This window comes from Capra hircus, chromosome 9 (assembly GCF_001704415.2).
Source record: "Capra hircus breed San Clemente chromosome 9, ASM170441v1, whole genome shotgun sequence".
Lineage (NCBI taxonomy): Eukaryota > Metazoa > Chordata > Mammalia > Artiodactyla > Bovidae > Capra > Capra hircus.
Window position 1 is genome coordinate 27,102,688 of NC_030816.1, and position 25,161 is coordinate 27,127,848.

At 43.9% G+C, this 25,161-nt stretch overlaps 1 protein-coding gene across 4 annotated transcripts; it reads left to right on the forward strand.

The window, feature by feature from the left end:
- DDO (D-aspartate oxidase) lies at positions 2,485 to 20,394 on the forward strand. Of its 4 annotated transcripts, XM_013966434.2 has the most exons (6): positions 2,493 to 2,586; positions 2,982 to 3,181; positions 4,577 to 4,752; positions 9,360 to 9,468; positions 11,256 to 11,432; positions 18,935 to 20,381. In XM_013966434.2, the coding sequence occupies exons 3-6, from the start codon at positions 4,581 to 4,583 to the stop codon at positions 19,500 to 19,502; spliced, it is 1,026 nt and encodes a 341-aa protein (XP_013821888.2). In that variant the 5' UTR covers positions 2,493 to 2,586; positions 2,982 to 3,181; positions 4,577 to 4,580; the 3' UTR covers positions 19,503 to 20,381. The 4 variants fall into 4 exon arrangements, with proteins under 4 accessions (XP_005684631.2, XP_013821888.2, XP_013821890.2 ...); XM_005684574.3 differs by lacking the exon at positions 2,982 to 3,181 and having other exon boundaries at positions 2,485 to 2,586; positions 18,935 to 20,394; XM_013966436.2 differs by lacking the exon at positions 4,577 to 4,752.

Consider the following 25,161-nt stretch of genomic DNA (forward strand, 5'->3'; position numbering starts at 1 on the left):
CTGTAGAATTTCAGACCTCCTAAAAGCTGAATCTGTCCTCCTCCCCCCACCTCTCCAGTCTTTGTTAAAAGCTATGTTGTTAGGTTTAAGTTCATATTAAAAATATACTCTGAATGTATTTAATTGAATGGTCAGTTCTGAGGGACTGACTTGTCCCATTTTGATCACTCTTATCAAGTATTTACTTACCACATACTCAATACAAAGAGTTCATTCTATAAAATGGCAATATGCAAAGAGAGGTACCTAGATTCTTGTGGGTGGTTAAGAGAAACTTTTTTTATTTAAGATTGTGAATGCTGACTTAGAAGCCATGGTAACTATGGCTAACGATGGTTACTCCTCCAACTGAGTGCCTGGGAGTTGTAGGTGTTCGTTCTTATCTGAATTTGCCAGAAGTCAGTAACGGCTGCTCATTTTATCTCTGGAGTCCACACTGCACCAGTATATAATGACAGTTTCTGTTCCTGAAGGTAACTCCATCCTCTTCATTCATTCCCTGCCTCTCTCTGAGCCCAGCTACCCCATTAGGGACCAAATGCCAGAGATTTTCTTGGATGTACAGTTAAGTCTTAAAAATCTTATTTATAAGGAAGAAAGAGTTCAATCGTAGACTCTGCTTTCCTTCTGTGTCCAAGTCAAAGCTAAGCCAATGTATCAGAGGCTTCAGTCTCCCTAAACTCACCCCTTCCATGCTTTTCTGCTGTAATCTGCAGCCATACAAGGCTGAATCCCTGGTCCCATGAGCCTCATATCCTCAATAGCCTTCAAAGAATGGAAGTTCTCTCCGCTTAAAGGCCTTGATTTCCTGGCAAACTAACACACCAGCAAGGCTAACATGTCTCGAGCAGTGCAGGAGGAGCTGGTGGGCAGGGCGGCCCCCAACGCACTGCACAGATAGCGCTCTGGGGACCTCCAGAGCCCAAAGTAAATTTGGGCTGAAAAACTCTTGGAGAGGAGCGTGAAGCTGACCTCACCTACAGTCTCAGGGAGATCACATCAACTCCTGGACCTCAGCCCCTTGGCATCCACACATCTGTGAGTCTCTTTCTGCTCTGTAGATGAGTTCATTTGTGTCGTGCTTTAGATTCCACACGTAAGTCATTTGTATGATGTTTGTCTTTTCCTGACTTACTTTGTTTGGTATGATGATCTCTAGGTCAATCCATGTTGCTGCAGATGGTGTTATTTCATTCTTTGGCCGACTGGTATTCTATGGTATATATGTCCCGCCTCTTGTTTATTCATTCCTCTGTCATTGGACATTTAGGTTGTTTCCCTGTCTTGGCTATTGAAAATAGTGCTGCTATGAATACAGGCATGAATGTCTCTCTTTAAATTATAGTTTGTCTGGATATATGCCCAGGAGTGGGATTGCTGGATCCTAAGGCAACTCTACTCTTAGGGTTTAGAGGCACTTCCATACTGTTCTCCCTAGTGGCTGCACAATTTACATTCTTGTCAATGTAGGGTCAGTGTAGGAGGGTTCCCCTTTTCCCACACCCTCTCCAGCATTGGTTATTGGTAGAAGGAATTTTGAGCAGGTGCTCAAAAAATTTATTTCATTCCTGATGTCAGATAAGGAAACTGAATCTCAGAAGTAAGGTGGCTTGTTCAAAGTAAAACAGACAGGTCTCCTGATACCAAAGTACGTGCTTTCGTTAAATCACGTACTTTGAGCCTTGGAATCTAACACTCATATGAAATTTTGCCACTAAAGAGACTTTGGGCCTGTCCTTAGTTGTTTGGAGCCTCTATTTGCTCATCTATAGAATGGGAATAATATCAATAATAATAGTACCTACCTCATAGGCTGATTGTGTTATATGGTGTCATGCATGTGTCTGGCAAAGGGTTAGTGCTAAATACATATTAGTTACAACATTATTATCACTATTTGGACACTTCAAACTGCTTCCCTGTAAACAAACTTGTTGACTGTAAAGTGTCTACTGCACATGGACGCTCAGCAAATATTTGAATACACGGGCAAAAACAATCATTTGATTCTTATCCTAGATTACCTTCTGAATCATTTTTCCAGCCGCAATCAGGTCATCAACTTAATGATCAACAAGCATTATTCTGCCCTCACGCTCCCCCCTCCCCTAACTGCCCCCTGCACCAGCTGACCCAGCAGAGCCAGGCACCAGTGGGAGAGGGCAGCCAAACGGGGAAAACAGTGTCTGCTTCTAGTCAGGACTTGCTGGAATTTGAACAGGTTCACCCCTTATTTGCCACGCTTACAAATCAGCTGGAGAAATACCAGACATGTGGCAAGGCAGAGGGTTTGTAAACTAGAAAGAGAAGGGCTGCCAAGCGTGGGCCAGCCAGGGGACCGGCAGAGCTGCAGTTCCACGGGCGAGAGGAGGTCAACTGCTCATTTCTCTGGAGAATAAATGACAGAGACATAGGCGAATGGGCCAATGGAGGTTAAGCACAGAGGGAATGTCCTTAATAAACTCCCCAATGGGAAGCAGTTTTGCTTTTCCTGGCCCTCAGGGCGCTAGACCAGCCACTAGCTGGGAAAACAAGTGCTGGTGCCAGAGCCTTCTGTGGGTTCCAAGGCTGCTTTTTCAGAGACAGGTACTTGAATCCTCCCTGCTTTCGGCTCAGGGGTGGTTCTGGACCTACTCCATGAGTTTGGGGTATGTCTCCGTGGGGTCAGGTGACAGTGATTCACAGGTCACTGAGCCAGAAAGTACGAACCTTGCTGGGTCATTTTTTCTTTCCTGGTAGCTGGATATTCTCAGCCACGGGTTACTTCCCCTCTCAATTTATTTGAGCTATTTTAAGAAAGTTTCTGGGAAGGGGAGGCCATTGTGAAATAAGAAAGCTGGTAAGGGGACAGGTGTCTGCTTTCTGCCTCTGGGGGACATGCACGGGGCTACACTCCAAAAGCTTGCCCCTCACAAGCCTGCTGCTTCCCCGGGACCCTTCCCGTCTCTTCTCTCTGCCCTGGCAATCCTGTTCTTTCTCAGCTAACCAGCCCACTGGGAGCAATCAGATAAACGTATGGCTGATGAAACCGCATAGTGCCTGAGAAACCGAAATAACATGCAACCATATTGGAAGACTCTGAAATATCTCAGTGTCAGAGACCTTCAGAGAGAGAAGCGAGCACTGACTGCCTTTGCCCTGCTCACAGTGAAGGAGCCACCCTGGCCCCTCCTGAGAAAAGGTGAATTTTATGCTCAGGTGGCCATGATTTGTACCACGTGACCTGATGCCCTGGCTATTGCTGATTGGATAAGGACGGGCAATCATGCCAAGGAAGATTTAGAGGCTCTCTCAGCCCGATAAACTGGGCTTGGGCTAGAGCTTTGTTTAATAGGGGTGATGATGACCAACTGGACTAACTGCATTTTTTTCTCTCTGGAGGTTCCACTTGAGACCTATTTAGGGGAAGTTAGCAAGAACCAGAAGTGGAAAGATAAGCAGGGAAGCATTGGGGGACTTGGGAGCTGACAGTGGACAGGGCTCAGTGGACTCCTGCTGCTCACAGGTGAGGGGATGGGAGGGCTTTGAGCCCTCATCAATCCTCTGGTTTCTACCCTGGGAAGACAGTATCAGGATGCCCAGCCCGGGCCCTGGACGTCTGTCTCCTGCATTTCCATATGGACTCTCAGAAGAAGTCTCCTTTATGAGACCACCTCAGTGCATCCCTTATGTACCACCTGCAAGAGCTAATAAAAAACTCACGTGGCCTGGCTTAGACATGAGGAGTCGAGGCGAGGAGCCCATGGTCGTGCCCCAGGTTATAGAATCAGAACTTATATCTGTGAAGGAATCCAGGCTCCTTACCTGGAAAGCCTGCTCTTAGAGGGTGAGGTTTGAGGACTGGAATGCTGGGGAGAGTGGAGTGTTGGGGTGTGGGTGACGGGGGTTGGTCTCCCGTTAAGAGTGAAGAGCAGGAGAGGAGATGCTAGGTTCGGTGGTTCAGACCTTGTGTCACATCGTTACAATTAGAAAGCGGTTTGTAAACAGTTTCTAAATTGCCTGTGAGCCATGCCCTCTCAGTGGCTGCTCCTCAGGAGGTCTCTGGGAGCAGCGCAGCCTTCCTGCTGCTCTTGTCCACCTCGCTGACTTCACCAACCTTCCCTTGGCCGTGCCCACAGGGAAGGTGCTTTAGGAATCAGCAGAAATCTTCTCCCAGATGCAGACCGACTTGCCTGCCCTGTGTTCTCAAGACAATTCCAGGCCGGTTTGGGACTAATGTCTAAACTCCATGGAGACCTTCTTGCCCTCACTTTTAATGGGAAGAGAGCTTACAGGAGCTTTCTTTATCCGATGAGAAACGCTGGCAGGAAAGGTCAGATTTGAAGAGGCTGTGGACCTAGGGAAAGAACTCTCAGGGCCAAACTTTGTTTTGGATGGAATAATTCTTTTTTTTTTTTTTTTTTCTCTTTTGGCCATGCTGCATGGCTTGCAGCATCTTAGCTCCACAACCATGAATTGAACCCACATTCTCAGCAAGGGAAATATGGAGTCCTAACCACTGGACAATCAGGGAATTCCCAAGGATGGACTAATTCTCAAAACAAGGTTTTGCAGCTCATACTTTGCCTCCTCACAGGCCCATGGATACAGTACGGATTGCAGTGGTGGGGGCTGGCGTGATGGGGCTTTCTACTGCTGTGTGCATTTCCAAAATGGTCCCAGGATGCTCCATTACAGTCATTTCAGACAAATTCACTCCTGAGACCACGAGTGATGTGGCAGCTGGAATGCTTATTCCTCCTACTTATCCAGGTGAGAGAGGGATTTTTGCTCCTCTGTCAGATATGATAGATGTGAGATAGAATGGTGTTGATGTTGGTGGACTGCCGTTGACAAAGACAGCTGGACGTCTGTGTAAGTGTAACGTGTGCCTTTGACATCTTGTTGGTTCATCTGTTAGGAAAGATTCAGTTATGTTGCAGGACAGAAAGAACCTCCAAATCTTGGCAGCTTAAAAAGCAAAGGTTTATTTTTCGCTCATACTATATGTGGGTTGAATATCAGCAAGGGTTCTGTTCAGCACCCAGGGGCCTAAGCTGATGAAGCAGCCACAGTCTTGAAGGTGATCAATGCCTGTAGCTGGGTGGGTGAGAGCTCTGGGGCTCCTGCCTTAGCAATTAAAGGCTCTGACCAGGAAGCAACATTCATCACTTATGATGACAGCTCATTGGCCAATGCTAGTCACATACTCCCACTCTTCAGGAGGAAGCCAGGAAGTACCATTCTATAAGGCTTCTAGAAGGCAGACAGACAGAAGCATTTGGTGAACAGCACTAATGGCTACCACAGCTGGTAACTCTAAATTTTTCCACTGACAACAGTAATGACCATCCAGTCAGAAAATACTTGTAATGGGACTAACAGTATCCTCACTTCTAAGGCAGTATAAAAAAAATTGGTCAATATGTATTCAGGACTAAAAATGCATTAATTTTTAAAAACATGTCCATGCATTTTTCCATTTTGTATTCTTCATAAGAAATGGGAGGAGGAGGAAATAGAATTTAATAGGAAACAAAATCACTTTGCAACTAATGAAGTTTATACCTACTGTCTCCTTTTCCTCATTTCCATTCTCTTTTCTCCCCTTTAATTTTTGTTTTTGTTTTTGCAATAAGGTTATACAAGCACATAGTCTAAATAGTCAAATGGTTATAAGTTATTACGACCACCACCCCCCAACTGCCCCAGCAATCTGGACTATGAATTGCTGTGTCCATTTAATCCAGAAACTTGTGTCTCCAGTCCAAGGTACAGTCTCTGAGTTACCCAACTGCTGACTCCTCCCTCCTGCTGTCTCTACCTCTCTTTCTGGAATTGCTGTTATGCTGGGCCTCCTGGTCGGATGCTCCCATACTCTTAGATTTTTTCTCTTCCTATTTCTCTTCCTGTTTTTATTTACTTTCTGGGAGGTTTTTCTCAGTTTTTTCTTTTCCCTTGCTGTTGGATTTATTATTTCTCCTATAGCATTTTAATATTCCAAAGCTCTTTTTTAGTCTCTAAATTTCCCTGTGTTCTCACATACTATTTATGTTGTGTGGTTGCCATCTTATCTTTCTGAAGACACTAGTCATGGTCTTAAGAAAGTTTCTTCTCCCTGCACAGTTTCTGTTGTCTCCAAGTTGTGTTTTTTTATTTGATGCGCTCATTTTTCATGTTACAGGTTTTCCTTGGCTTTGTGGTCATCTTTACCAGTCTGTTGACATTTAGGAGCAGGGTCCAGACAGGAGTTTCTGAGCCTTGTGTAGTACTTGTTATCTTGAGGCTCATTGCACTGGGATAGGGGAGCTGTTTGGTTGGGGAACCTCTGATGTCATTGTATTTAGTCTTTCTTCTTGTGTAGGTCACGTTCTCCAGAGAAGAGGCTTTCTGTCCCCTGGCTGCGGTGGGTGAAGGCCTGGCTGGCAGCATTCTAGAAGGAGGAGGAGAAGCGGTCTGCGGTCTTAGCATCCAGTTTGCATGTGTTCCCTTAACACTCTTGATTTTACTATGGTATCCTGACCTTTGACTGTACTTAGGGTTTCCTACCCACCAGACCCCCCTGTTTCACCTAGCAGAGAATAAACCCACCTTCTGCCAGTGTAGGAAGGGCTGTGGCCCCAGCACTGTCATCCAGGAACTTGGCTTTGTTGGCAGCAGGTGCTGGTGTACCTCCTAGGAGCTGCCTTTCAGGAAACAAGCACAGGAGCCTGGTTTGTGTACAGAATGCTAGTTTACTCTGGACACCTTTCTTGTGACCAGAGTCCTGGTGTCTGTTTTCCAGGCATTTCCTTGCTGCATCAGGCCCAGGTGAGTGATGCGAAGGCTGCCCAATAATTATGGAATCATTTTCAAAGAAGGAAGCTCACCTGGGAGTTCATCCAGTCCATGGAGGCCCAGCTTACCCTTTGACTGGGTGGTCAGGGCCCCTGGATCAGGGTCTTTTTCTCTAGTGCTGCTGATAGGCTTAGGTTTTCTCCCTGAGCCTCTTTTCGATCAGCCCCAGTGATGTCAATACCATATGGGGACCATCCTGTTCCATAGGGTTTTTATAAAGATTAAATGGGTTAATACTTGTAAAGCATTTAGAACAGTGCTGGGACATAGTGTTATGTTGACATTTTCTTTTTTTAAATTAATTTATTTTAATTGGAGGCTAGCTACTTTACAATATTGTGGTGGTTTTTGCTATACATCAACATGAATCAGTCATGGGGGCACATGCGTCCCCCCATCCTGAACCCATCTTCCTCTTCCATCCACCCTCCTCCCTCCCCTCTCCCCACCCCATCCCTCTGGGTTGTCCCAGAGCACCGGCTTTGAGTGCCCTGCTTCAGGCATCGAGCTTGCACTGGTCATCTATTTTACATATGGTGATACATGTTTCAATGCTGTTCTCTCAAATCATCCCACCCTCGCCTTCTCCCACAGAGTCCAAAAGTCTGTTCTTTACATCTGTATCTCTTTTGCTGTCTTGCATATAGGGTCATCATTACCATCTTTCTAAATTCCATACATATGCGTTAATATACTGTATTGGTGATTTTCTTTCTGACTTACTTCACTCTGTATAATAGGCTCCAATTTCATTCACCTCATTAGAATTGACTCAAATGCATTCTTTTTAATAGCTGAGTAATATTCCGTTGTGAATATGTACCACAACTTTCTTATCCATTCATATGTCGATGGACGTCTAGGTTGCTTCCATGTCCTGGCTATTGTAAACAGTGCTGCCATGAACATTGGGGCACATGTGTCTCTTTCAATTCTGGTTTCCTCGGTGTGTATGCCCAGCAGTGGGATTCCTGGGTCATACGGCAGTTCTATTTCCAGTGACATTTTCTACTGTTACTACTGATAGTCTGGCTATAGTTTTCTTTTACCAGCACTTGAACATGAATTAGGTCACCAGATTTGCTTTACTCACCGTTGAACTGGGATTGTCTGTTCTTTTGAGATGACTTTTGCAGCGTGTGAGCAGCAGTCACTATTTTGTGTCTTCAAGTTTGGAGTGGGAAAGGAGGGTGCATTTCAATATATCCTCAGGCACTGGCTTAGATTGCTGGGGTGCAATCCATCTGAGGTCTAATTCAGCTCTTTGTGGCTTATTTGTTCATTTCCTGCTTATTTCTGAACCAGTTGACCCAGTCTGCAGTTTTGAGAATGCATTCATATGGGCACCTGTTTAAAGACAACCGCAGAGATCCACTAGTAAAGAAACTTTTCCTGGCTCCTGAACAAGTGAATTGCTTTAAAGCCTTCTAAGGAAATGCCCTCATTCACTTGGAAGCAGGATGCCTCCAAGGGCTTTTCAGCTCTACTGTCAGTGAGCTCTAGGGACTTCTCTCCAAGCAAAGCTGACCCAGGATCCTCTGCTCTGCTGCCCCTGCCTGCTCTGTGGCTCCCCCACATTTTAGTCCCTCAGAATTACTGTTCCTCAGTCCCTGTCCTGCCCCTGGACTCTCTTTCATGACCCTCCCTCAGGGGTCAGATGGCCAAATACTCCATCCATAGATTTGTCTACGCTTCTGGGTCAGGCTTGCTCTCTGTGCCTACACTGGGCACTATTATTTTGAGGCTTGAACCCTGATCCTGTTTTCCTCCCTGGCAGGCCTGGAATCCTTCTGGAAGCTGTGTCCAGGTCCAATCCCTTGTGCAGTGGCAAGGATGTCTGGGGGGGTAGGGGACACTGGTCCGCAGGACTCTGACAGAGAGGAGCTTCCTGGCGTGGTCCCTGCACACCCCTGGTGACCCCAGGAATGCTGCTCCAAGCTGGTCTGTGATTCCATGGAGGGAGATGGAGGTAATGGCAGCCTTGGATGGGGCTGCAGGGAGCTCAGTTTCACAATGCAGGCCTCCTTTCCTTGTATCAGGAGGGTGAGCAACCTGTTTCCCACTCATATGCCTTCTGTTCTTCGACCTGGTTGACCTGGGCTCCCAAGATCTCCCCTTGTCTCCTGCTGTGTTTTCAGCTTCCAGGAAAGAGGCCCTAGGTTATTTCTCTCATCATCTCAACTGTGTAGCCAGCTGCTTGCCTCAGCCAGATCAGCTAACGTGGCTCAGGTTGGTTATGGACACTTCTAGGGCCTCTGGAATACGCTGAGTGCCAAAGACTGCTTTGCAGGTGGCCTGTGTATTAGACTTTTCCCTCATTGGTTGATTTCCCCTCTGTTGATTAGTCATTATATGAACTGACTCTGGTAGAGCACATCAGCATTCAAAACTCTGGTCATCGTTCACCAAGATGTGGTACTTTATCTAAATCTTTCTCCCTGCCTTTTTAGTTTTTGCCAGTTTGTAGGAAGAAGCTTCTCTGAAGCACAGTCATTGTCATAATTTCCCTTTTTGTTCTGCTTTGCTTTTCTCCACCATCACAGACACACCCATTCAGAAGCAGAAGCAGTGGTTCAAAGAGACATTTGATCACCTGTTCGCAATAGTCAATTCTGCAGAAGCTGAAGATGCTGGTGTTATTCTGGTGTCTGGGTAAGAGAGGAAATCGGAAATTATTTTGGAATTTAGAATGATCTTAACATACTTTAGAGTTTAACAGAAAATATTACTGAGTACCTGCTGTGAGCATGGGGTAAATGTCCGAGACACAGAAGTAGACTTATCCGATAGGGAGTAGGCAACATGGGTCTGGATCTGGTTTTGGAGTTTAGGAGAGAGAAGAGGGCTGGAGATGTAGCCTTCTGAATGTTTGGCCTGTAGATGAAAAGAGGGAAGTGGGTGATCTAGTACAGGAGAGTGTGCAGAATGAGACAGAAAGAAAGCCTGGTATTGAGACCAGCAGCAAACAATCTTTACATCTTCCACAGGACCTGTGTTGAATGAATCACTTAGAGATATAAATTCCAGTACCTTAGTGGCCACACCGTTAGCAACCATGTATAGCACTCAAATGATTTTCCTTGCTATTTTAGAGCAGCCATGCTTCACAACGTTTATTCCTATTGATGTAAAGAACCCAATACTTATAAATCCAAAGATATGCCTAGCAGCTATTGGTAGTAGTATAGGCTTCTTATTAACAGCTGATTCCATTCCAGCCTCATCAGCTCCAAGCATGGCCTAACGATACAGGGTATGACCCAGCAATCCCACTGCTGGACATTCACACAGAGAAAACCAGAACTGAAAGAGACACGTGTACCCCAATGTTCATGGCAGCACTGTTTACAATAGCCAGGACATGGAAGCAACCTAGATGTCCATCAGCAGATGAATGGATAAGAAAGTTGTGGTACATATACACAATGGAATATTACTCAGCTATTAAAAAGAATGCATGTGAATCAGTTCTAATGAGGTGGATGAAACTGGAGTCTATTATACAGAGTGAAGTAAGTCAGAAAGAAAAACACCAATACAGAATATTAATGCGTGTATATGGAATTTAGAAAGATGGTAAGGATGACCCTACACATGAGACAATAAAAGAAATACATATATAAAGAACAGACTTTTGGACTCTGTGGGAGAAAGCAAGGGTGGGATGATTTGAGAGAATAGCATTGAGACATGTATATTATCATATGTGAAATAGATGACCAGTCCAAGTTCAATGCACGAAACAGGGCACTCAAAGCCAATGAACTGGGACAACCCAGAGGGATGGGGTGGGGGGGGTGGGTGGGAGGGGGCTCGGGATGGGGGATGCATGTACACCTGTGGATGATTCATGTCAGTGAACGGCAAAAACCACCACAATACTGTAAAGTAATTAGCCTCCAATTAAAAAAAAAAGGATACAGGGCTTCACCTGACAAATCCTGGCCTTTCTTATCAAGGACTCAATGTGATCATCTACAGTTTCACTCCTAATTCACACCCATGTCTCCTGCACTCCCCTCATTGCTTATTCTAACTTATATATTTTGTTTGAAATTGAGGCCAGCATTTAAACTTTTGATGATTTGTTTATAGTTTATGTAAAGCATTATGCAAAACAGAAAAATCTTTCCTCCCAGGTGCATCATCATAAATAAAGAAAAGCTGGGCAAGAGCTTTGTAGAAAAAGAGAGTTAAATTCAATATTTAAAAGACACACAGCTTTTTAAATGTCTTATTCCAATGCCTGCCCTCCCCCTATCCCAAACATTTTAAATTTAGCTACTGAATTATATGAAGCTAAGTGAACAGAAAAATAGATTTTTTTTCTCTGTACAGGCATAAGAAGTGTGTTTGTAAAATGCTTTAGAGAATGTTACATGGGTTTTACTAGAAATCTCATAAAACTTCAGGAAATTTTTCCACTTAATGTGTTTGAGTTGGCAGATATTTCGGAGTATCCCTACTGAAGAAGTGCCATACTGGGCTGATGTGGTGCTAGGATTTCGAAAGATGACCAAGGATGAGCTGAAGAAATTCCCCCAACATGTGTTTGGTCATGCTTTTACGACACTCAAATGTGAAGGCCCTACCTACCTCCCGTGGTTGCAGAAAAGGTTGGTTGAAGTGCACTTTACTGCTTCCTTTGTCTGTCCTGCCCACAAATACCTTCATACCTTCTCATAACATAGAGACTGAAAATTCTCTGTTGTGCCTCAGAGCTTCTGTGCACTGTGCCTTGGTGTGCATTAACAGCTGCTGCTCCTGCTAAGTCGCTTCAGTCGTGTCCGACTCTGTGCGACCCCATAGACGGCAGCCCACCAGGCTCCCCCGTCCCTGGGATTCTCCAGCAAGAACTCTGGAGTGGGTTGCCATTTCCTTCTCCAATGCATGAAAGTGAAAAGTGAAAGAGAAGTCGCTCAGTCGTGTCCAACTCTTAGCACCCCCATGGACTGCAGCCTACCAGGCTCCTCTGTCCATGAGATTTTCCAGGCAAGAGTAGGGCTTAGTAAACAGTCTGTGAGACGCTGTGTCACAAGGAGTGAGACGCACCCAAGTTAGTAACACGTCCATTTCCTGCTTCCCTGTGCACCCTGATGCAGAGGTTGGTCCCTGTCTCCCCACCACTAAGACCCCCTCGCTGAAACAGAACCTTAGTTTCCTCATCTATAAAGTGAGATATTTGGAGAATAGGCTTCCAGCTATAAAATGATAGGATTTCCTCTAGTTCTTTAGAGAATCTTAGGTTTATTATACATTATTTTAGAATTTTTTTCTCATTAATTAAAAAGAAAATAACTCCATTATTTTATTTTGTTATTAACAAGGACCTTAAAACTGAGGGCTTATCTAAATTAGGTAATGTCTTCCTTACCAAGTTCAGCCCAAATTCCAAGAACTTGTATTTTGGCTTGGTTTTCAGGACTTCCTGTTCCAGTTGGTTAGGAAACACATCAAGGGTATCATTATTTAAGATACATTAATAAATCTCTCTTGTTTCATCGGAAATTGCAAGCATGTTGAGGGTTGAGAAACTTTGGCCCTTTCAGTGCCTAAATCTGTATAGGAATAAAGCAAATTATTATATAAAAGTTGGAAAAGTGACTTGAGGTAAGCAGTGGCAACAATGACTTAGTTCCAGATGTAGGATATAGGATAATTAAATGGAATAATTAATTCCACAATTCTTTGTTGAGCTTCTGTGTATACCTAGCACTGTACTAGAAGCTAGTCAATTCTACTGAGGGTGATGGCGTGTGTGTGTATGTGTATTGATATACATGTTAATTAACAATTATAGTAACATGTATGCTGAGTGTTAAATACAGATTTATGAGGGTGGATTGGGAGCACAGAGGAGGGAACCTAAGTCTGTTAGGCACATGTTGGGAACATCATGATATGTTTTTGTAGCTTTGTAAGTGCTTGTCTCACTTTTACCTCTTAGCAATTTATATGGGACTTTCTTTTTTTTTAAAGTTCCAGTTTTATAAAGCCTACACTTTTGTGCCTTGTTTGCTGGCCCATAAACCCCTGTTTAAATGTGAAATTTAAACCACTGTATATCAGCTGATAAATGAATATTTGAGCCCTCATGTGATGGAGTTACTCATCAACCAACATTCCAGTTTTCAGGGCATCACCATCTTTTCTGAGTGGCAAGGTTATATGGTGTTGCACTTTTGTCTTTATAAGAATGCCTAGAAAAAGAACTTTTGGAAGTGCCAATGCTATTGATACCTAGTTAAGGTATCCTTTATCTTACCTTAATAAAATTAAGGGGAAATTATTAGGCAAGCCAGAAGTTACAGAGCTTTACTGTCAATATATGCATATTTATTTTGGGCCACCCTCAACTAGTTTCACATGAGAACGTATATTACCCGAACAATTTGTTCTGCCTGCTTCTAAAGTATCACCTCCTAGAAAACTGACCCCTTATTTCCATTATAGCCTTATTTTCAGTACTAACTGTGGGATCTGAAGGCCTGGGAAAAATCCTGATATCCTCTCATTAGTTGGAAGCCTGCTGTCAGCATTTTGCTTTACTTAAAATAAAAGTGGTACTTTGTGCCAGTGGGAGCCACCTCCTGACTGCAACACCATCGGGCCTGGTGACCAGCCAGCTGAGGTTCGTGCCTTGGAGCACGCTTCTTCCTGTCTGGTTTTAGGTGACAGAGTCAAGGAGAAGAGGCCCAAGGGGCTGCTCTTGCCCCCGAGAGTCCTGGGGAGGCCTGTTAAGGTCTATTTGTTCGATACACACCTCGACCATGACGGTGGATGGGAACATGAGTGCCTCGGGCAGACAGTACGCGCTGTCTGCTGCAGGGAAGCCATGAGGAGACCCTTGTCCTAGCTGTCCACCCCCCCCACTTTGACCCCTCTAGGCCTGTAACACCTCAGGCTTCCATATACCCCTCCACTGCAGTGAGGGGGCATGTAGGGGCCTCCTCTCTGTAAGATTAGCTGTCCCCGCTTCCCTCAGGCCCTGGCATCTGACCAGAAGGCCAGTGTAGAGGAGGAGGAGGGTCATACCCGAGGAAGACTTTGTAGGGCTGGGACTCCTTTAAGCCCAAGGCAAGCCTCTCAGATCAAGGACCTCAGGCCAAGAGGGAGCCTGGCCGTGTTGTAAGGGCGTGGGATCCTGGGGCTCACTCTGTAGGCTGCCACCCACTCTCCACCATGGGGATGACCCAACTGGGGAGCCACACAATCCCTGCTTGTTCCTCACGCCCAGGGTCTGTCCTATTGCCTCCTACACCCCTGCCACATAATGCAAGTGTTCAGCCTAAAGCATTCTGACTCAAAAATGGGCATTTCACTCAGCAAGCCACACAACAATGCCTTCAATCTAAGCTCTATCCTTCTGAAACAATATTAATTTCTAGGAAAGAAAAAAAGTGTTCTTAACAACAAATTAGATCTGTAGTGTTTTTCAAAGAACAGAAGAAATCCTCTCCTCAAAAAAAAAAAAAAAAAAAAGTATGCCCAGTAATACCCAGAACAAACAAATGAACAAAACCCCCTGAAGGTTAGTCAGCCATGCAGATCATGTTTTATATCGTTGGCCAGTGGAGTCATATTCTGCTGCTTTGTACTTGCCCTTCCAGGAAATGAATCATAGGGGCAGTATGTCAACTAAACCTGTCTCTTCTCCAGGCATCCTACCTGAATAAATCATCCCAGCTGGAGCAGGATGGTCCTGTCTTGGGCGGCATTCAGAAAGTGGGTGCCCCATTTCAGTGCTGGGGGCCCTGTGATTCTGGTGCATTGCCTCCTTTCCAGGGGGCCCAGCACTGAGCACAGCACTGACTACACTGAGCTGCTTCCTTCTCTCTCCTCTATGGAGTCTTCTCTGTTACTTTCCAGTCTCGCGTCTCCTACAGCTTCTGTTCTCCTGCTTGGCCTGACTGACAGCAGAGCCTACACCACTCCCTCGGCAGATGGACAGAAATATGGATTGTACTTCAGGCAGGAGACAGGTTGTCTCTGCCTTACAAATGTCCACCTTGCAAAGGTCCATTCCTGTGCACAGTGGACTCCTGCTTCCCCATATCCGACATACCCTGTGCCTGCTACAGCGCAGTCTTCCTTTTCCAGGGCCCTAGAGAATTCCTCCTTCTCCCAGCATTGGCTGCTGGCCCCTAACCAGACAAGCCGTGGGCAAAAACTGGCCTCAGATACAGGTTTAATGTGAGCACGTTTCACCCTGCCCCCTGCCCTCCCCCCAGGCTTTCTCCCTGGTTATGCAAAGATGAGGTGGAAGGGCACTGGCCAGGAAAGTGGAAAATGATGTTTATTTTTTCTGACGATGGCAACAAGGTTATTGGGGAAGAGATATGGGGCAATGGCCTTGGGGGCTTCCACTGGGCCTCCAGTCACTGCCCTAAGACAGTTACAGGAGGAAAACCCCGCCTGCTGGACTGACTAAGGGTGCCCAGCTGCTCCCTCTGGACCACTCTGCCCACAGAAACAGGTCTCCTCTATAAAGGGACCAGAAGCTGCTCTGTGCCTGAACAGTGCTTGGCTCAATTAAAACAGACAAGTTCATGGCATGGACAAGGCAGAGATGGATCTTCTGAGAAGTGGGAGATAGAATTTATTTCCCACTGATCACAGTTTATTTTATTAGAATATGTATTGTAACAGAATGAGTGAGCAGTAGGGATGGTCATTGGATGAGGTTAAAACTTTCAGGTTAAAATTAGAGTATATAAATAGAGAGAGTTATATGCTATATATTTAATTGCTTTGTAAACCTAAAATGCATTTAAAAAAATTCTAACTGTGATAAGTTATTTTAAATATATTTATAATATATTAAATATATTATAAATAATATATTAATATTCCTGACACCAGAATATATATATTATATATCATATCATATATATAATGTATAATTTATATAATATATAATGTATATTATAAACATAATATACAATGTATATTATATATAATGTATATGATATATTATAAATATATAATGTATATGATATATTATAGACATATTATATAATGTATATTATAAATTTATTAATAGCTACATTGCATTTCTAAGAATAAACAGTGGATTTTCCCCATGAATCTATATGCATAGCATTATTTGTCAACTGAGATTTTCCATTAGTTTTTTCTCCTTGTCTTCATACAAATGGACTGAAAATAGTTAATTTTCTGATTGCTGTTAGTAGAACATCCTGTTTCAGGCTTGAAGCAAGGATGCCAGTGTGGTACCACTCTCAATCTGTTAGGATTCTTCAAAGAAGCAGAACCAATAGACAATATATACATATATATAAAGAGATTTACTATAAGGAATTGGTTCACACAGTTATGGAGGCTGAAAGTCCTGAGATCTACAGGGTGAGTTGGCAAGCTGGGGGCCTAGGAGAGCCAACACTGTATGGTTCCAGTCTGAAGGCTGGCAAACACTGGACCCAGGAAAAACCAGTGTTTTAGCCTGAGTCTGAAGACAGGAAAAAGCTGACATCCCAGTCTGAACGCAGTCCAGCAGAAGGAAGGTCAGCCTTTTTGTTCTGTTTAAGCCTTCAACCGGTGGGCTGAAACCCACGTGAAGGAGGGCAATTAACTCTACTCAGTCTAACATGTAAATGTTCATTTTATCCAAAATATAGTCATAGAAACACCCAAAAGAATGTTTGGGTAAGTATCTGGGTACCTCCATGGTGCAGGCAAGCCAAAACAGAATTAGTCATCATATACCCAAACTAGGATTTCATACTGTCTTCAGTATTACCCAACATTCATGTCAAGTTCACTAGGTATTGGGTGCTGAGCTGGGTCATAGGTGTAGTGAGAAGCATAAGACATTGTCTCTCCTCTTGAGAAAGTTTTAGTCTATTGGTGTGGGTCTCCTATATCTTGTGAAGCATGTGCATGCTCAGTCACTCAGTCGTGTCTGACTCTTTGTGACCCCATGCATTGTAGCCCACCTGGCTCTTCTGTCCATGGGATTCTCCAGGCAAGAGCACCAGTGCCGGTTGCCTTTTCCTTCTCTAGGGGATCTTCCCAACCCAGGGGTTGAACCTGAGTCTCTGTGTTTCCTGCATCGGCAGGCAAAGCTGATTCTTTACCAGCTGAGCCACCAGGGAAAGCCCCTGTGAAGCACTGTCATGCCCATTATTTCATCTGAACTTCACAACCATCTCTGAAGCAGGCAAGGGAGGTGTCACCCCTATAACCCAGATAAGGAAACTGAGGGTCAGAGAAGTGAGATGAGTTGGCCAAGACCTCAAAGCTAAGCTAATGTGAGGCAACTGGGACCTAAATCCCCTTGTTTCTGATTCTACATCACCTCTCATATGGAACTTCCTTCACTCTGCCAAGCACTTACACTTCTGTCTCCCACCTCCTTTGTCACTCTTGAGGAAGCTCATTTTGCCTCTAAGCAGTACCTTGCACACAGGCATTCAGCCTGCACCTGTTGTACAGAGCTGCTGACAGTCTTCCTCTCATATTAAGTGGGTCCACTGGAGAAGGGAATGGCAAGCCACTTCAGTATTCTTGCCTTGAGAACCCCATGAACAGTATGAAAAGGCAAAATGATAGGATACCAAAAGAGGAACTCCCCAGGTCATTAGGTGCCCAATATGCTACTGGAGACCAGTGGAGAAATAACTCCAGAAAGAATGAAGGGATGGAGCCAAAGCAAAAACAATACCCAGTTGTGGATGTGACTGGTGATAGAAGCAAGATCCGATGCTGTAAAGAGCAATATTGCATAGGAACCTGGAATGTCAGGTCCATGAATCAAGGCAAATTGGAAGTGGTCAAACAGGAGATGGCAAGGGTGAACGTCGACATTCCAGGAATCAGCGAACTAAAATGGACTGGAATGGGTGAATTTAACTCAGATGCTGGGAGGGATTGGGGGCAGGAGGAAAAGGGGACGACCGAGGATGAGATAGCTGGATGGCATAACGGACTCGATGGACATGAGTCTGAGTGAACTCCAGGAGCCGGTGATGGACAGGGAGGCCTGGCGTGCTACGATTCATGGGGTCGCAAAGAGTCGGACACGACTGAGCGACTGAACTGAACTGAACTGATATTCTACAAGTGACCTATGAATAAGGTTGTTATTGTTTCATAGGTACATAGTTTCAGTTTTGCAAGATGAAGAAAGTTCTGGAGTTGGATGATGGTGGTGGTTGCACAACAACGTGAATGTATTAAACTTAACACCATTGAATTGTACACTTCAAAATGGTTAAAATGTGAATTTTGTGTTACGTGTATTTTACTACTGTTGAAAAAGATCACAGAACCTAGATAAACTATTTCTTTTCATTATTGACCACTTGGTCCGAAAAGTCATTACCACGCACAGCTGTTACTTAGTCCATCAGCTGCAAATATTTTGTGTTCCTCTCATGTTGGTATCCCTGCAGGAGATGTAAGTGGGGGACGGTTCATGTGAGCCTAACCATCTTGTTAGGGAGATAAGGGTATCATAAAGGAACATGCAAGAGTTAACAATATGAGACAAAAATGTTGGAGGCAGTAAATCTAAGAGCTAAATAAGTGGCATAAACCAAAAGTGCTTGGGTTTTTAAAAAAATACATCAGTTTAGCCTGATATTTATTTAGCATCTAGAATAATATAGGGCTTCCCAGGTGGTGCAGTGGTAAGAACCTGCCTGCCAATGCAAGAAACACAAGTTGGATCCCTGGGTCAGGAAGATCCCCTAGAGTAGGAAACGGCAACCCACTCCTGTATTCCTGCCTGGAAAATTCCTTGGACTGAGGAGCCTGGCGGGCTACAGTCCATGGGGTCTCAGAGTAGAACATGGCTGAGCACACACGAGCATGAGAATGATATAGGAACTCCATTGAACATAAAAAGGATGAACAATCTATTTGCTTTGAGTTTCTGAAATAGGTTTTTATTTAGGTTCAGCTTTAGGAATCTCTGGTTTGCAAGGATGTGAGACACTCAGATAGAATGTCACCTGCTCGGGCCCTGGAAGCGCTGGAGGTATTTGCTCCTTGGACGGTCACCTCAGTTTTGTTTCTGAATTCCTGTCTGTCACTTCTGCAAGGGGTTGAGCAGGACGCTGGTAAGGCTCGCCTCATGGCCTCTTATTCTCCTTAGGCTGAAAGGAAGCGGGGGCCTGATACTCACCCGACGAATAGAAGACCTGTGGGAGCTTCACCCGTCCTTCGACATCGTGGTCAACTGTTCAGGCCTTGGAAGCAGGCAGCTAGCAGGAGACTCACAGATTTTCCCAGTGAGGGGCCAAGTACTCAAAGTGCAGGCTCCCTGGGTGAAGCACTTTATCCGAGATAGCAGTGGGCTGACATATATTTACCCTGGCGTATCCAATGTAACCCTGGGTGGCACTAGGCAAAAAGGAGACTGGAATTTGTCCCCAGATGCAGAAATTAGCAAAGAGATTCTTTCCCGATGCTGTGCCCTCGAGCCCTCTCTCCGTGGAGCCTATGACCTAAGAGAGAAAGTGGGTTTGAGGCCCTCTAGGCCAGGCGTACGCCTGGAGAAAGAGCTATTAGCTCAGGGCAGCCGGAGGCTGCCTGTGGTCCATCACTATGGCCATGGAAGCGGGGGCATCGCCATGCACTGGGGCACTGCTCTGGAGGCCACCAGGCTGGTGAACGAGTGTGTCCAAGTCTTTAGGACTCCTGCTCCCAAATCAAAGCTGTAGGTGACCCGAAATGATGGCAAATGAAACAAGAATTTATTAATCAAAATGTAACTTAAGTACCAGAAGAGATTCAAGTAACTTTTCTGTTGAATGAAAGTTTAACTGGACATGATTTTGTTTTCAAAATTAGAATTGATGCAATAGGTATCAGTAGACTTAAACCTACTTACTGATCTAACTTAGTACTAGTTAGTACTAGCTATGACATAAGGCATTAAGCTCTATTTTTGTTTAAAAAAAAATACTTGCTATAAAGATTTCTTTTAAATCTCAGGTCCAAGGATCTAAGCTAATTCACATGGGTGCAAGAATTTTGATATATTTTTTTGGCTTATAAATCCACAGGAGGAGACAATGTATGGAAAACACTTAACTCACTGTCAGTGGCAGAGTTGCTGTGATGCTCATAGGTTGTAGTCAGTGAACACTATAATCCTTTAAAATTACACGGTGATATACAATTCAGGCTCATTCCATTTAGTGGAAGACAAAGGACGATTTCTGCTAGTATTAATGGCAACCTCTACTTCCCTTCAGCTGGCAGATGGTAGAAGCTAGTGATGACGTGTTGCTTACAGGTGTGGCATCAACTCAATTGCTGTCTGGGGTCAGCCACCTAAGGGGTGTACTTTCCATTACCGCAAATAATTGAGAGGTGGCTCACTGGGTGGTTGACTTTGCCTAAGCATTTTTGAAGATTGAATTTCATGTGCAGCCAAAGAGCTAATTTGCTAATTAAGATGGAACAATCACTCTGACTGAAATATAACCAAAGAGTTTTCTGCAAGTTGTTAAAAAGTACTGGGAAGGAGTGGGAGTATGTCTCATGACACAGTGATTTTGGAATTACTGAATTAATAAATCTAATCTGAATTCTTGGCTTGGTCTTTAATCCGTTCATATGTGTTGTGAATACTCATGAGGGTTTTTGCCTGAGTGAATGGTAAAGGAGATGCTATTCATTAAGGTAAGGAAGCTTAGAAGAAGTAGATGAAAATTTTTCTTTTTAGTGAGAATAGTCTGTTTTATTTATTTTTTTAACATTGGAGAATCTCAAAGTTTGACTATATCTAATTTAAATATAGGGCCTAAATAGTTGTAATAAGATGTAATGTGCATGGTGTTTATGCTATAGTTATTGTTGACAAGATGTATGAAAAATGTATACATGAGGATTAAAAAATATATGTAATTCTATTTTTAATTTTGGGGGTATATTTCTCATGTTTAGTAACAATAAGTTCTATTTTAGACATCTTGGGGGGAGTGTGGGGTTGGCAAACAGAATGGGAAAGAGCCCCCAGCACAGCTCCTTTCTTGTTGTTTTGTTCATTGGACTTTTGTATGTAATTTTGTGTGGGGAAAACAAAACAAAACAAAGCAAAACAAAACCTGTGCTGGAAGAGACAAAGATGGAGACAAAGAGCATGCTGCCGTGCTCTTGATCACCCTTGCAGTAATGAAATTCCCAAGTTAAATCAAGGCTGGATTCTTTTCTATGTATTTCCATCAGGGGGCGGTGTTGTATCAAGTTCAGATATACTGGTACATTTGAAAATTTAGAAATGGTTAGAAATAAAAATTGGATATGGAGGTGTGTGGAGTATGTGGGTGATTCTTCTGAGGTTTTACAGTTTATATGCTCAAACTTCAATTTTTTTAAAATTTTGTTTAGAGTATTTGAGAAATGTACAAGCTCAGATAGACTGAAAATACACACATACACACACACCCATCCATACACACATGCACTCACTACACATGATCTGTGAGAAATAATATGTTATGATAAAATGGCATTTTGAAGAGAGCATTTAACAACTTTTTAGTGGTTAAAAATGAAAATGATGGGACCTCCCGGGTGGTGCAGTGACTAAGACTCCGTGCTCCCAATGCAGGGGACACAGGTTCGATCCCTGGTCAGGGAACTAGATCCTACATGCTGCAACTAGGAGTCCCCAAGCCACAGCCAAGACCCAATGCAGCCAAATAAATGAATAAATAGAAATATTTTTAAAAAATGAAAATGCTTGGAGCAGGTGGATTTTGGTCATTTTTACAGCAGTCTCAAGTGTACTCAGCTGTTCCTTATGCCCACCGTTTAGATCCTGCAGCATTTTCATTTCCTGTAGGTAGGTTCATACTCTATGGCTATTGGCTATTTGCAACAGTCTAAGGAATTACTCTAATTTAACTCTTCATTTTGTATTTCTAAAGCCTAACATTACAAGACTGAAAAATTAGAGGCTTCTGGAGAAAGTGATCATGGCTACATGCCCTGATATCATTTTTACTAACTGTTAAATATGCGATTCTTCTCTTAAATGTTTGTTTATTTTGATCAGTTGCTGGGTTGCATGTTATAGTCACCTGGGAAATTTTGAAAAACTAATGACTCAAGCCCTTTTCTAATAAATTAGCATCACTGGGGTTGGGTGGAGCCCTGGCATCAGTATTTATTCGTAACCCACAGAGTTCTATCCAACAGCTGGGGCAGAAGGTTATGAACACTGCTTCATTCCTCTCCTCACTGCGCTCTGTCGCTCCTGTAACCACTCTTCTCTCCTTTCTTCCTCTGCACCTTGGGGCACTGAGCTAAGAGTGATGTGCTCACGTAAGCAGGTATGTCCTTAGACACTCCTGGGCAAGGTAGCAGGAATTATCTGTTTCTCAAAGTGGCTCTCTAGAAATTCTGGGAACCACCTTGTTCGCTGTAGCTCAGCTGCTCAGAGACAGCCACCTCTCTTAATGAGAGACTAAGTATACAGATGAACAATGGCCAGACTGTATATAAGGGAACTCTGATCCATGGCCTGCAGCAGCTGGCCCGGGAAGCCACCCCCTTCTTTATAATCACCAGCGAGGGAGCCAGTCTGCTACAGGTCAGATTTGTAAGATGCTAAATTGCTGTCTCTAGTAATGATCCAGAAAGCTTAACAATCATTTCTGGAACAATTGGCCCCAAATAGTCTGTACCTGGTTAAAAACTGACAGTTTCCCTAAAATTTGTCCTGTTTCCAACTTAGGACCAACCAGAGAAAGCCAAATACACCCCTATCCAATCACGCAGGATGCCCCACTTTTTTGGAGAAAGGCATATATTTAAAACCTTTTTATTATGTATCGGAGAATAGCCAATTAACAATGTTGTGATAGTTTCAGGTGAACAGGGAAGGGATTCAGCCATACATATATATATATCCATTCTCTCTCAAACTCCCCTCCCATCCAGGCTGCCACTTAATATTGAGCAGCATTCCATGTCCTATACAGTAGGTCCTTGTTGGTTATCCACTTAAAATGTGGCAGTGTGTACGTGTCTATTCCAAACTCCCTAACTATCCCTCCCCTGCATTCTTCCCCCCAGCAATCATAAGTTCTTCTCTAAGCTTGTGAGTCTCTTTCTGTTTTGTGAGTAAGTTCCTTTGTATCATTTCTTTTTAGATCCCACAGGGAAGGGATGTCATATGATATTTCTCCTCTGACTTACTTCACTCAGTATGACAATCTCTGGCTTCATCTATGTTGCTATAAATGGCATTATTTCATTCTTTCTAATGCTTTTTTTTTTTTTTTTCCATTGCTGCGTAGCCTTTTCTCTAGCTGCAGTGAGCAGGAGCACCATAACTCTGTAGTTATGGGGCACACGCTTCTCATTGTGGTGACTTCTCTTGTGTAGTATGGGCTCTAGGGCAGCTGTTGCAATGCCTGGGCTCAGTAGTTGCGGTTCCAGGGCTCTAGAGCACAGGCTCAGTAGTTGTGCCTGGGGTTATTTGCCCTGTAGAATGTCAGATCTTCCTCGATCCGAGATCAGACCCATTTCTCCTGCATTGGCAGGCAGATTCTTTACCACTGAGTCACCAGGCAGGACCTGAGGATGCTCCACTTCTTAATAGCCTGCCAACAGCTTCCCCATGCCTGGAGCCTCCATTCAGGGCATACCTGAAGTCTTCTTTTTAGTGACAAGCCTTTTGTCACTAAAAGGCTTTCCCACGCTTCTGCCTTCCTTGGAGAGACGGTGACTGACTCCCTTGCTATAGCCAGCTCTGAATAAATAGTCATTGTTTTTCTCTTTTGGTTGGCCTTTTTAACTGTTTGTTTCCACAAAGATTTCCTGTTTTGTAAGCTGAAGTCTTAGATCACTATGCTAAGGCCAAGAATGGGCCCCCATTCTCTATTATAGTCCATTTAAAACTTTTTCTGAACGTAGAGAACAACAGATTTCCCTCTCAAATCCCGTTCTTCAAATGTCTGACATTTGTGGCTGAGCCAGGACCTACTTTACCTGTGACCCCAAGGGATACAGCAGCTTTGAGAGTACTAGCATGCACGTATGATGCGTCTTCAGCAGACAGAGGTTATGTACAGACTTTGAGGATTTTATTTGCTTTGGAAGAAAAGAAGTTAAACAGAAAGACCATAGTCCAATAGGACATGGTTATACAGAAGAAAGGCTATTTTAAAAAATGATATAGATTGTTCCTTTTATTGAATGTTAAAGTTTAAGTGTTAGTCACTCAGTCATGTCGGCTCTTGGGGACTGCAGGGACTGGGGCCCACCAGGCTCTTCTGTCCTTGGAATTCTCCAGGCAAGAATACTGGAATGGGTTGCCATTTTCTCCTCCAGGGGATCTTCCTGACCCAGGGATTCAACTCGCATTTCCTGCATTGCAGGTAGATTGTTTACCATCTGAGCCACCAGGGAAAGTGAAAGTGAAGTCGCTCAGTTGTGTCCAACTCTTTGAGACCCCATGGACTGCAGCCTACCAGGCTCCTCCATCCATGGGATTTTCCAGACCAGAGTGCTCCAGTACTCTTGCCATTTCCTTCTTGAGCCACCAGGGAAGCCACAGATAAACTCACCCTCTTGGCCTGGAGATGCCGGGGATTGAACCTGGGGCCTCATGCACTCTACCACTGAGCTACATCCCTGTTTATGCATTCAAACCAACTGATAGTCGAACCATCTTTTTTCTCAATCCATTAAGAGCTTTTAGCCAAAAGGAAGAAAATGATGGTGGGACCTGTGTCCTCTGGGAGTTGTAGTTCTGGGAAACCTGTTTCAGGACTCTGAAAGAGATAGTTGAAATGAATGTAGCAACACTTAGACTATTTTTGTTGATTCCTCTCATCTTTCTTCTTGAGGATGTAAATGATGGAGGCACATTTGAAACCTATTTCCTCTGGGTATCATTCACTTACGAAAAGCCAGTGGAGATGTTTAAGTGGTCTCTTTCTTCCTGAAAAATCTCTGTGGTTTGCCACCAGGCCTGGGGGCTTTATTATCCTAAGCAACTTTGCCATCTATAACTCACTGCCCTAAGTAGCTAAAGGGAATAAGTTAGACAGAGCTCTGAAAAAATGTAACCAGTGTTTCTTCAATATTAGCAGAACAATTGACTTCTGCCTGGGCAGGCCACCTGCAGACCTGGCTTGCAGTCATGTTACCCACAACTCCACCACTCAGAGCCTAAATTTCCCTTGAATTACAGTTTTTACTCTGATGGTGTCACAACACAGACACCAGTCTGATACCTGATTCTAAGATATCAGTCTACCCTAAAACTTCTCATGCATCCTAGTATTTCTCTCCCATATAAAGCCAAGTGGTCTGACAATGGAACTAAGCTAACAGAATATTGTGATGAATATTCTAAAT